At 35.6% G+C, this 13,885-nt stretch overlaps 1 protein-coding gene across 2 annotated transcripts in view; it reads left to right on the forward strand.

Moving 5' to 3' along the window:
* LOC103590809 (teneurin-3-like) overlaps positions 1 to 13,885 on the forward strand; it is a 104,802-nt gene that overhangs the window by 29,444 nt on the left and 61,473 nt on the right. Inside the window, exon 3 of one of the 2 annotated variants that reach the window (XM_008573132.1) lies at positions 9,092 to 9,108. The exons of the other annotated variant lie outside the window; for it this stretch is intronic. Within the exon in view, the coding sequence (XP_008571354.1) occupies positions 9,092 to 9,096 (5 nt within the window). The 3' untranslated portion in view covers positions 9,097 to 9,108. Of the gene's footprint in view, positions 1 to 9,091; positions 9,109 to 13,885 lie in introns of those variants that run through there. 2 annotated transcript variants of the gene reach the window in all.

A 13,885-nucleotide genomic window follows, 5' to 3' on the forward strand; every position in this document is an offset into this window, starting at 1 on the left:
AGTCCTTTCTTGACAAATATTGATCACTGTGGTTGTTACTGCAAGTGAACTGACATGCACCGGGGCAGATACTGGAGAAGCAGTGATTTGTGACTACCTATTAACAGAAGTTCTAGTGGTTCTACCTGTTGAAAGCTTACAAGATAAATGTGATGGGATGCCCTAATCTAAGGTAAAATTATCAGAATGCTCTGGGTTATTTTAGGCATCTTTCCTGTCTCTGATGTGTTGTTAAAAGATCCCTGACTGAATTCCTGTTATCCAGCTTTGCAAATAATCTGATCTTGATTTCAAATGTCCATTTAAATGTCAGGATCAAAGGACTTTTTACTTTTTTCCAAACATCAATCTTTATGCTTTAAAAATGTTTGCATGTGTATCATTTTTAAGAAGATGATGAGCATATATTATCCTTTGTTATCCAGCAGTCTGGTATTGGGAAAGGTGCCTGGATTTGGGAATCACACCGGTCAAGATTCAAATTCTTTCATTCATCCTCTAAGACTTTTTCCTCCTGAATCTCCCATAGTGAGAGTTCTCAGCTTTTCCATCCCTGACAGCTACTTCGTCACTTGTCCCACTAGTTCCAGAGATGTGGTCCTCTCCTATTGGAGGTCCTTGCTCCTTCTCCTGTCTCCTCAACCTCTTAGCACCTCCTGGAAAAAGATGACCTTTAATGGCAGGCAGGCCAGGAGGAGTAGGAGCTGCTCTTCCATCTCATCATGATTCAGGACCTCAAGAATGTCCATCAGGGGCAGTCGTTGAGAACATGTTGTTCGGAGACAGCCACGTGGTTTTGAAGTAGCATCAGCACCTCCCAGCTGTGTGGCCTTGAGCAAGTCACTTAACCTTCCTGTGCTATGGTTTCCCTGCAGGTAGAATAGAGATAGTAGTAAATAGTATCCAGTCCTATGCGATTAGGGCTGTTGGGAGGATTAAATGAGTCCAGGTGTACGAGAGTACTTCAAAAAGTTTGTGGAAAACTAGAATTGAAAGATCATATGAATCTTTCCATGAACTTTTGAAGTACCCTGTCTGGCTACGACAAGGGCTACTGCGAGGCTAAGGCTAAGGCTGATGTCGCGTATCCTGGTCACAGCACCAATTGTCTAGCTCTAAATCCTGTTCATGATGCCAGTTGTAAAGCTAGATGACCATGCTAGTTGTCACGGCTCTTTTACCTGCCAGTAATCCTGCACCAACTGGGCAGATGGTTGAGCTAGGGCTGGGTCTGGAGCTCCATTCACAGACTAGGTCACAAACCCTTCACATTCCAGACTGGGTCACCAGACCCCTCACATGCAGGTCCACGCCAGGCTGGGTCACCAGACCCCTCACATGCAGGTCCACGCCAGGCTGGGTCACCAGACCCTTTCAAGCAGCTCTATAAGCTAGGCAACCAGCCACAGGGTCTTTGGAAGCTGCAGGTCTAGAAAAAAACATGGCTGCTCAGGGCAGGCGCCCGAGGCAGTAAAACACCAGCCAAAGTGGCACCACCGTGCAGGCACACTTATTCCACCCACACACACAATGTTACTGAACCACCCTGAACCGGCTCTGAGGGGAGGGAAGCCTGACCAAATTGCCCTATTTTCCCAACATACCCTCATATATTTTGTTTAGAACAGTGCTTGACATCTAGTGAGTTCCAAATAAGTATGCCATTATTATTATTGTTGTTACTATTTGTAAAAGGTGGAAAATTATATCTCCTTCTTAAGTAGTTACAAAGATTAAGTTCAGTAAACAATATCAAGTACCTACATAGTTTTGGCTGACTGTAAATGTCCCCTCCTTCCCTTCCCACCCCCCACCCCCCACCTCATTCTTACCCTCCCTCTTTCTGCATTAGTCAAGTGTTTGTACGTTTGGCATGATGAGAGAGAACTAATTGTCTCCTCCAGAGAACGCACTGATAATTTGCATAGTCTGGAATTTCTGTCACCATTTATTGACTCTCTTATTTTCCTCCAAAACCCCACATCCTTTTTAATTTACTGTAATTAAATGAATGTGCATTGAATGGTGCTGATAATTAGTCTGATGGCTGTAGACTTCAAAGACTCTAGCATGCTCCTTCGCCTTCTGGCCAAAGGAAATTTCAAAAGTAGTATTTCCCTCAAAGGCATGTTACTTAGACAGCCAGTCAATTAAAAGGCAATTTAACTGATGCTCATCAGTTCACACAATAAAATAAATCATTCCCAGAAGACTTTATTTCTTACCTGGTGTCTTAACAATGTACCTGTTGTAGGACCCCACTAATGCCACACTAATTGTGCATGATACTAAAGTATTAAGAGCTAATTTGGCTAACAAAAATGGTTTAACATTAAAGTGCAGTCTTTTTTAATGTAATAGATACTTGCTTTGCACAGCTGAAACACTTTGCAAGGAACCAGTTTTACTTGTCCTTTAAAATAGTATTTTTAAAGTCTACTTTATCTATGGAGAGAGAAAGTCTAAAGGTTGAGTTATTGTACTTTAAAAGGAAAATGGTATTCCCCTTAAACCCACTGATAAACTATTGTAGTGATACTGTTTACATCAGTCTCAACAGAGAACTTTAGCTATTCTGCAATCCAGATTCCCGTGTCAGGCAGAATATGTTCTCTGGAAGAGTGGGCATTGAATTTTCTTCTTTTTGAGCAATTGCACAAGAGTGAGAGAGAGGAAATGGGAGGACTTGGAGCTACTCTATTATCAGTTAAATTCTAGAAGAGTTTGGGAGAAACTGCTAGTGGCATTGGAATACCCTGTTAAATCACGTACCTGTGATGTGTCTAGCAATGACACAGATGTCATTTCTCGCCTGGCTCTTTTCATGAAAGGGATAATGTTTGAGATTTTTGAAGATAATTTGAAGAGAGGTGTACTTTTTTTTTGCCTAACTAGCCTAATTCCATTCCTTCAACTTTACCCACAAACCTTTCTTTCAGCCTACTTTGAAAAGTGTAACAATTAAGATGGAATTTCGTTGCTGTTAGAGATAAATGGTATTTCAGTATTATTCTAATTTTATGAGATTCTATTGCACATACTAAACTATAACGTGAATATAAATTCCAACCTGGCCTCTCTTCTGGCATGTAATGATCCACTCTGGCATGGTCTGCTGTTGTAAGTTATATTTTATGTTTTAGGTGCTTTGGGATATCAAAAATAGCCAAAGGAATACATTGGTGTACTTACTAAACAAGCTCAGAATTTGGGTGCAAAATATAGTCAAATTGTTTCTAATATATGAAAATAATTATATTGCCTTGATATGCATACATTTATAGTTTCAATAGCAACTTTTTCTTTGAGCAAGAGCTTCCATATTTCATTTAAGGATGAAATATATTTACTACATGGATATGTACAAGTCACTCTTGAGCATAGTAAATTATAATTTAAATTTAAAAATTTTAAATTTAGTGTTATCAAACTAGAATTTAGAAGACTTTAAAGTTCACTAGCATTGTTATTACTTAAATATTTATATAGTTATATTTTTCCATTCTAAGAGGATTTTCAGAAAACTTAGCAGCTTGCTACTCTTCACATGGATATTGCTATTTCTATTAAATGCAACTTGTATTCTAAGTAGTTTTGTTCAAAGTACATAGAATATGTGCTGTCTCTGTTTAAATGCTAAATATTCTTTTAGTTGTAGAGCTGAAATCAAAGTGAAGCGTACCATGCACATATCAAAACTGATGATGTATGCTATTTTGATTTTTATATGTGTTTTTGATATCCTTGAAAAATCACAGTGGTAGCAGTAAAATTGTTTTAATTAATGAATCAAGCAGCAGTGAACGCTGAGTCAGGTTTATTGATGTAATTATCACTGAAATAGAAAAAATAAGTATTAGTGCCATGGAACCTTAGTTTATTTGCCATTCCGAGTGTATTCAAGTGTTTGGAGAGCAACTAACAGATTTTTTGTGTGTGCTGTTTAAAGAATATTCTTCTCAAGTCATAATAATTCTGTTTATTAACATTACATGCACATACAATTTTCTGTGTGAAAATCTTATACATTATTTACTGAGTAGTTTGAACGATATTTTGACTATATTGAAATTTTCTTATATTTATCGGTTGACTTGAGATAGTTTTCCATAATGAATAAACCGTACATAAACTAAATATAAAAGATACTTGAATCCTTATTGAAATGGATACAAATGCATATAAACTTGAGAAAAGAGCAATTAAAAATGTCTGATGCCTATTACCTTGATTTTATTATTATGTTACACAGAAACTGAAAATGAAATAGTTTGGATGTGACTTAGTTAATGGATTTCTTATTTAGTATATCAGCTCATCAGCTATGTCTTCATTCAATGAATAATAAATGCTGGGTATTGTAGCAGGTTCTGGAAAAACAAAAATGAGTAAGATATGGCCCCTGACCTTTAGAAGCTCGCAGGCTGGTTGGGCAAACAGGCAAGTAGACATGTAATTAGATTTTAATACAGTAAGTGTTATTACAACAAAATATGCAAAATCAGTGTCAGCACAGAGCAGATTGTTGCCAACAGAGAATGGGGGAAGAGAGAAGAGAATATTTCCAAAGAAGGAAGAAGTGGCATTCATTGGAACAGAGGCTCAAGGAAATGTAGAAATTCAAGTCATAGGCAAAGCCGTGAAGGAGAACACGTAAAATCCCTGGTGACTTTCAAAAGGCACAAGTTGTTTGGTGCCTGGAACACACGAGAGCTGAAGGTGCACAGGTGGCCCTGGAACATTCCCAAAGGGCCTTCATAGCAATGGTAAAGGACTTGCACTTTTTCCTGCAGGCGATGGGGAGGCTCTGAGGGATTTTAATGCAGAAGAATAGTACGATGGTACTTATATTTTACAAAGTACTCTGAAAGTAGTGTGGGCTGTTGACTGGCTTTCTCACAAGAGAGTCATCTCTGTGGGGACATGGCCTTGTCTGTGGCTGTATCTCTGTGCTCATCTCACCCAATACCTGAATCTGGAAATGAAGTCTTGTTGAATGAGTAAATAATGGGCTTAGAGGTCAAACTTGTAAGCAGGTAGACTAATTAGGTAGTATTAAAATGATGAAAGTGGGAAAATATAAACGTTTAGACAAAGGACTAGGGAGGAAAGAGAGATTCATTCAAATAGAATCAAGATTTGGTGATTAATTCATCAGGGAGAAGGGAGATATTTAAAAAGACAAGTATCTTCTCTATCTCTAACAGGGGAGACTGGGTGAATGGTGGTAGAATCCAAGTAAGAGGTTAAAATATATTGTTTTGGGTAAAGTTAGTAATTCCTACAAGGACAGATTGTGTTTGAGTTGTCTGTGGGGCCTCGAAGTTCAATAATCTATTAGTCAATTATATATATAGGTAAGAAATACAACTAGATTTTGTTTAGAAATATTTACTTTATGATCTATATGATTGCACTTAAAGCCATGGGGAAGAATTAAACCTCTCCCCAAAAGCAAATGGAATGAGAAAAGAAGTGGGTTGAAGATAGAATCCTGAGTTCACCAATATTTAACATAAGGATGTAGAAGAAGCACCGATGAAAGAAACCAAGAGGGACCTTCCACAGAGGCAAAATGAAAACAAAATATCAATTCACAGAAGACAGGAGAGACATCAGCAGAGTCATAAGTCTACTATGTTAAGTGCCAAAGATGCCCTTTGGATGGGACAGGAGGACTTTAATTTCAGTAAGTCCGGCAGTCAAGTTGCAGTGGGTTGAGAGTTGAACAGAAACCTAAAATGTGGCACCAGCAAGTGGAGATTACTCTTTCCAAAGCTCACCTAGGAAAGAAAGCAGGGAACTAGGCTGGTAATTCCTGGGGAATACGGGGAAAGGGATATTTCATATTGGAAGGCATTTCAGCATCTCCATAAGGAAGGGGAAAGAGCGATATAGTCAGGAGGAGAAGAGGAGATTAAGGGGAAAATGAATAGCATCTGGCCCCTGAGGTCACAAGGGGAGAGATCCTTGGAATATAAATTTACATCACTGTGAATTTCTCAAAACTTTGTATCTTTTAAGGTACTCTTCGTCATACAATTTTGTGTACATAATTAGTTTGGTGTTCACGGTAGAAAAGGTTTTCTAAAAAAAAGATACAGTTCTGTCTAACATTGATTGAAATCATCAAATTTCAAGTCAATGTAGTATAAACTTATAATACTTGATGGAACTGATAGTTTATGTTATCAGAAAGTTGGGGGGGAAAGGACATGTTTATCCCATATTGATACTTTATTTAAAATAGTTCTATAAAGCTGTAAAACTATAGTTACATTTCCAGAGTCTAATGAAAACGTAGGTTTTGCCTCTGTAGCCTGAACTAAAAGATGGCTCTCAGTACTACCCCAGGGACACAGGTAACTACCTATTTTCTTTCCTTGATCCTTGATGTGTGTCTGTGTGTGTGTATAAACTTTGCCCGAAGGATTAAATTAATAGCTAGAAAATAAATGTTTCCACCTTACTAACTGTTACATGGTTTTGTACTATCTATCTTAAATGACTTTTTTGCTTAAAGACAAAATATATGTTTATAAGCATGAAATTATATAATCAGATTTGATTTTTCAATGAACACTCTTGAGTCAACATCAAACGTTATTTTTATTAAAAAAACACACAAAAGAGAGCCCAAAAACCTCATTACAGGTGATATGACCAAGAGAAATAGAAATAGGCTATTAAAATCCAGAGTGGTAGTTATTATTTGTGTATTACAAATTTGGAAAATTATGACTTTGTCAAATAATTATTATCGGACTAAACTGGTTAATGTCAAAGTAATCAGTATGAAGTGGGCTTGCCATTCCAACTGGTTTATATAGGGGTGTTAAAGTTCACAAAGAGAGATCTTAAAATTTTGACTTACAACAGATGGAAATGCCTAGGGGATTTGAAAGTGCTTGAATGAAATGTCAGTTGCTGCAGAAAACAAGTATGAAACATTCCCTTATAATGGACTGTGTCTCATTTACTGTGACTCTAGTACCATTTTATAGATGACAGGGTACAAAATGTGCTTATAGGTGAACCAAATTGTTTAAATGAACCTATTTATTGAGTTTAAGGTTTCAGATAATCACTAGAATTTTCTAAATTAAGAAAATAAAAAAATAACAAAAATAAAAAGCCCTGCAAAAAAGCTTGTATCAATTTACCCTCCCACCAACAGTATAAAAAAAATGCCTTTTTCCATAAGCCATTGACAGGGGGTATTGCCATGCTTTAAATTTTGGGTAATTTGACATGAAGCATAGTGTCTTACTATTGTTATAAATTATATTCCTTTGATTAATGGGTTGAATATATTTTCATATATGTGTTTACCATTTATATTTCTGCTTGTGTGCATTGCCAGTTCGTGCCTCTGTACATTATTCTGTTGGGGTATTTTCCAGGACATATGGAAAACTGAATGCAGAGATGAAATTCAAAGGCTCTGCTTTTTTCCCTCTTGTATACATGTGGTCTTCATGAGACAGGTTTGGTTGCAGGAGGACCTTTCGTGTATAAACATCTCCTTAAATGTGGGCCTCCTGCTCATAGACATATGTGTAAGTTCCACAGTAGGAAAGAATAGTGATGTAAACTTCAGGTCTAAAAGAACTGGGACATAGCACAGAGTTACAGCCCTTAAGCCTAGTAGGACACCACCTTGTTTCAACAGCTGCACACTTTTTACTAGAGATTCTAGGTGCCAAGAAAATCTGTATTTATTCCAGCTAAGAGTAGCAAATTCTTTTCCACAAAGTTTTTGTATCCTTATTAAATAAATGAAAAACTTAAAGCAGGTGATAGTAGCACTGGGAGGTAGACCTCTTTCCATGATCCATAGCCTGTTGGAAAAGATGCATGATGTAGATATAGACAGACATAGACATAGATATGGATTTTATTTCTTATTATGTCACAAGTGGTTTTTATATACTAAGAATCATTAATTCTTTGTATTCTTTCTATTTACTAGATCTTAAACTTTTGCAAATATTTTCCTCAGTTTGATTTTAAAATATTTCTGATATAAAGAAATTTTTAGAAACATTAAAATATAGTCATATCAATGATAGTATATAGTTATGTCTTCTTTTGTGTATAGAAATGTTGATTTCGCCATAGAGCAAATACTCGTTTCTGTTTTCTTGTTTTTATATTTTCTTTTCTTCTTTTTTACATTTATTACATCTGAATTTTTTTTAACTTAGTGTATGTTGTAGGAATTTAAATTTATTTTCTTCACACAATCCACTTTTGTAAATGTCACTTCATTTAATTAGGTGACGCTTCGTATTGTCTAATAAATATATACTAATCTATTTAAATTTCAGCAATGAGACATCAATAAAAATTTGTGCTGTTAAATCTTTGCAAAGTAGTGGGATAAGCTCTTGAAATATCTTACATAAATAGTGGTTTTTAAATACTAAGTTTTTAAATGTTAAATACAGTAGTTTCTGATAGATTTAGAATGCTAACTAAAACTAAATATTTTCAAGAACACACAATTAGCCACTAGCAGTGTAATGTGTAATCTTTAGGCATTGTAAAAAAAAAATGTAGTAGTAGAAAAACAGACTTAAATAGGCTTATGGAAGTTATATATAATNGGCATTTAATCATTCTTTGCAATGTACTGTATTAATAACCCAAGTAAAGTGATGGGATATGACAGACATGATAAAAATGGAACTTTGGGTGAAACGAACTAAAGAATAAGACATTATGAGTGTTTGAATTCATACCCCTAATTTATCTGTTTTAATCATTTAGCATTACATGTTCATTGGACCACACAGAGAAGCAGATAAATAATATTAACTAGTTTCTATTTTGCCATTTACAGTTTTATCCTTTATCTGTGTGTAGAGTTGCTAAAAAAATTAAAATTGCAATTTCTGTTTTGACCTGATTCTCCATGCTGTTAGATATTCTTCTACAATATAATAATTTTTCCATGATAATACTTTTACCATAATTTGTTTAACATATCCACTACTTTTGGAAATCTAGGTTGTTTTAATTTTATAAATTATGTGGTAATAATTATCTTAGTGGCTAAATCCTTGCCCCGATTCTGTTATTACCTTAGGATAAATTCTTGGAAGTGCAGTGTCAGAGCCAAAGGGTATGTACCATCTAAGACTTTTGATATACTTCTCAAAATGCCCTGCAAGAGGAAGAGAGCATACCTAGGGATATAAAGTGGAGTGGGGAGAAAGGAGATAGGGAGGTTGGTCAGAGATAATTGGGTGGGGGACACAGGGTACAATCGCAATTTGTGGTAACAGGCATGCTGCCAGTAATGGATCTGGCCATCACATCTTGGGCACGAGTGGGGACAATGAGCTTTGTATCTCATGAATATCCATAACCAATAAAAAAGTTAAAATTAAAAAATTCTGCAAGAATTATATATATAACAGGTCTCCTAAATTTTAGTACCCTGCATTGCACCAAAAAGAAAACATCTTTTATTAAAGGGACATTCATAAGTTAACATAAGATTGAATATTTTTTTATTTTTATTTATTTATTTATTATTTATTTATTTATTTATTTATTTATTTATTTTCCTTTTTTCGTGTCCGGCAATGGATCGCAACCCTCAGTGTCGCGCCTGTACCGGACCGGGACCGGCAACGGGGTCGCAAACCTCGGTGTTGCTCCCACACCTAGCTCAGCCAGTGAGCGGGAAACGGTCTGTATGTGGGATCCGAACCCTTGGCGGGAGCGCCACCGCATTCCCAAGCGGCGCACTGTAGCAGTGTGCCACCGGGCCGGCCCGATTGAATATTTTTTTAAANAATAGTGGTTTTTAAATACTAAGTTTTTAAATGTTAAATACAGTAGTTTCTGATAGATTTAAAATGCTAACTAAAACTAAATATTTTCAAGAACACACAATTAGCCACTAGCAGTGTAATGTGTAATCTTTAGGCATTGTAAAAAAAAAAATGTAGTAGTAGAAAAACAGACTTAAATAGGCTTATGGAAGTTATATATAATGTCAGAAGCAGTTATAGAGATCTATTTTTCATTAAAAAGATAAATCATTAATCCTGCAAAAAGTCAGGATGTATTGAGCACATATTTTGTGAACATCCTCATATGAAATATTTTGAGAGATATTTTTAAGGAATAAAATATGTCCTTTGCTGTCAAGCTTATAGGCTTGGAGATACAGGGCTTTACAAAGAGGGAAACAATTAGAAAAGAAAGCATCTAGATGAAATACATCGCTAAAGTGCACGTTGAAAAGAGGAAAGCAATAAGGTTTCAGAAAAGGAAAGATTTTATAGAATTTATAGTTTGAGCAGGACTTTGAATGGTGGTAAAATATGTTTAAGTGTAGCAGAAGAGTAGTACATGTTTATACAGCAGCAGGAACCACTTGAGGAAATGCCTGGAAGCAACAAGGGGGAATACAATTGTAGCATTGTAAAGAGATCGCCCAATCTGGAAGAATCCACTTGGAAAGCGATGGAAGTTAAAGCTGACAGTTAAATGGAATCCACTCCCGAAAACTTGTAAACGTCNCAATCTGGAAGAATCCACTTGGAAAGCGATGGAAGTTAAAGCTGACAGTTAAATGGAATCCACTCCCGAAAACTTGTAAACGTCATGCTAAAAGGTCTAAGATTGTCTCTGTGGGTAGCATCTGTGCAGTCTATATTCTAAAGCAGAGATGAGACATGATGTATGATGAATGGACCACATCAAGGTGGACTTGGAATTGATGAGCCAAGGTCCGTTATGACCGGGGAAGGTGTTACTGTGAATAGAGAGGAAGGAGCAATTTGGAGTGGTGTTGACAGGTCTTTGTAACGTGAAAGAGGAAGAGTAAGGAGCCAAAGATGCCTCCAAGCGTTTGAGCTCAGAATCTGGAAACATGTTGCTGTAAAAGCAAAAGAGGGAAAGGTCGTAGAAAGATAGTTAAAATAGCCTGTCATCTGCACAATTACATAAAGTCATACTACGTTATGGAATGTAAAAGTTCACATTGCAGTTTGTGAAATAATACACAGTATATGAAAGAAGTTATCAGAAACCAAAAATAAATGTGTATTCAAAGGGAAATGTAATGGTTTTGCTAGAGAACGAGAGAATATGTTATCCCCATACATTTTAGTTACTTCCTGCCAAATCGCAAAACAATCACAACATAAAATAGATTTCCTGTGCTCTTGACTTTGTACTTGTCTTCACCACAGCCATAATGAGGGTTTTGCAACTGATACGTACTTTCCACAGGAACCTCCTGAGAACACCAGAATCTGAGTCAGGATGGTGCAAGGAAGTAGATTATTAATAGTAAACCATATTCTCCTTCACACCTGTGAGTCTCAATCCTGATTAAGATGTTAAATCAAGATGGTTGAGTGTGTAGATGGCTTGTTAAAAGCACAGCAGATGCCCTGACACTGGGCCAGTGGGCCCTTCAATTCTATAAAGACAAAGGACTAAGATTCCAGTAACTCTTTCTGTGAACATTCGTATCTTTAAGGGTCTCCACGTTAACTTCCTGGTTTCAACATTAGCAGGTTGAGTGCACTTACTATTTTATTTCAAATTGTCAAGAGATTAGTGTAGACAGAAAGGCAGCGCAGGGTATGGTGTTTCTTTAAAGTGTTGTTATATCTTCACCTGTCTGTCTCCAGATTGATTTACAAAAGAGTAAAAATTGATGATAAAGGATCTATTTGTAGTTGAAAGTTTGTACTTTAAGGGATAAGAATATTGCCTATCTATACCCATGAGTCCTGATCTCTCCCGGCACATTTCAAGTAGTTTGCACTGAATGCGCAACTCATTGACAGGTGACAGTTTTCAGGCAAGATTTCTTTTTCTGAAGGAATATCAAAAAAGAGTAAAAGCTTAGGGCGACCCATTCTGTGAGATACGTTTCTTATCCTATTTTAATTAGGAATTTTCACTCACAAGAACACTGTTACTCCAACGAGTGCTGGTTCTGCTATTCAGACATGGTTCCCTTATTGAACCATTCGTATTCCCTCCAAAATCCTTTGATTTCCTATAGCACAGCATTACTATAGAGAAGCATTCTGAAAATAGTCATTTTGTCTATTGACTTGAAACAGTGACGTTTCCAGTGATAATTACTAAGGATTTTGGACATGAATTTATTTTTTTTTATTGTTCTTTAGAAAAGCCATTATATGAGAATCTAAATGGCAGAGTAGAAGTTGATTGTGGTAGAGGCAGAGTTAGATATTTGGATTTTATTGAGCACTTACTATATTAATCTTTGCAACCATTGCTGAAGTTAGCATTATTATGCATATTTCACAGAGGAAAGAAAACTAAGCCTTAGAAAATCTAAATACTTCACTAAAGTCACAGATACTAAATGACAAAACCAGGATTTAAAGCCATAGACTAATTCCAAAACCTACTGTAACACACTGCCTATTCTTGAGTGGAATCTATAAATATCCAGACCATCATACTTACTCTTTTTTTTTTTTTACATTTGTTACAAAAAGATCACCTACTTTTTGATGAGACGGAAAGAGTCTTGTAAGTTTAAATGTTCTCCATGTCACTGTGAGCTTCTGTGTAGTTAAATTTGTTTCACACTTTTTAGTTTAAGATGTAATTCTACTGTAAGAACAGAGTTTCATAGGCACTTGATTAGAAGTTAAGGGATCTGGTTTCTTATTCTGGTTTTATCATTAATTCATTGTTTTATCGTGGAAAATTCATCCAGTGTCTTTGGGTCTGATTTCCTTCAAACTATTCCTTCTTATTAAATATTTTTTAAAATATGCATTGTTTTATCTTTGGTTAGGATTATAAAACTAATTTTGCAAAGTTTTCTCTTGAGGATTTCTCCCAAAGGAGGAAAGTCCTGTTGGTCAGGATAGGTCCAGCAAAGTGAAGATGTAAACCATAAGAATCTAATAAACCACCTAAAGTGCTAAGAAAAGTTAGATTAATTATTTTTTGCATCAAATATAATCCACTTTTCCTTTTCTTCTGTGTTTGTCTTTTATAACTATCACATGTATGAAGTATGTAACTATGACCCTTGAACGAATACAATATACACTATTGCCCACAAAGTTTTGTTATCTTTTGTTTTGACTAACATACCATCTATATTCATCACTTCATTTTCCTAAAATAAGTTTGTTTCAGTGCTAAGAGTTTTATCTAAGTGAAGATTAAGAATTCTATGGTATTTTATTGTACACATTTAGAAAAGTTCCTTAGTAGTGATATTCAGGCAGAAATTTTTTTGATAAATACCTTACCATACCTAGCAAGTGGGTACTATGTTTAATAGATTAATACAGAAATAACTGACTTTACTTAAACATTCCAATCAATCTTTTTTTAAAAGATAGTCAAGCCAGTTTTAACAAGCAAAAAAAAAAAAAAGCATCAGCAACACTTTCTCTTCCTCTTTCACTCATTTTTCAAAGAGAAAGATTTGGTATGGAACATACTGTTTTGTTTAACCATGGTTGTACTTGATTTCCATACATTAATCATTCCTACTCTAAATTTTCCATGTATTATTATCTGTGTTTTCTTGAGATACTACAGGCTCTCAAAACACAATCTGGTTCAGTTCATTATTTCACTGGAAGAATATTCATGTGATTATCAGCTTGTTTCTAGGGAGAATGATCTCTGTAAATCAATTCTGCTTTATGTTGCTAAAGTACCCAGCAGATCATTCAATATCATAATCATAAGTCTGGCAGGGACCTTGTGAGACATTAGTTCTATTCTCAGTTAGGAAGCCTAGAGAGACACAACTGAACTAGATATAATGTTTTTTCTGAATTTACCTGTGCCTGTGTTTAATTAGAATTTTTTCCTACTTTTTGTCCTAACTTCTTGGTATGAAGTAGAG

This window comes from Galeopterus variegatus, unplaced genomic scaffold, assembly GCF_000696425.1.
Source record: "Galeopterus variegatus unplaced genomic scaffold, G_variegatus-3.0.2 Scaffold880, whole genome shotgun sequence".
Taxonomy (NCBI): domain Eukaryota; kingdom Metazoa; phylum Chordata; class Mammalia; order Dermoptera; family Cynocephalidae; genus Galeopterus; species Galeopterus variegatus.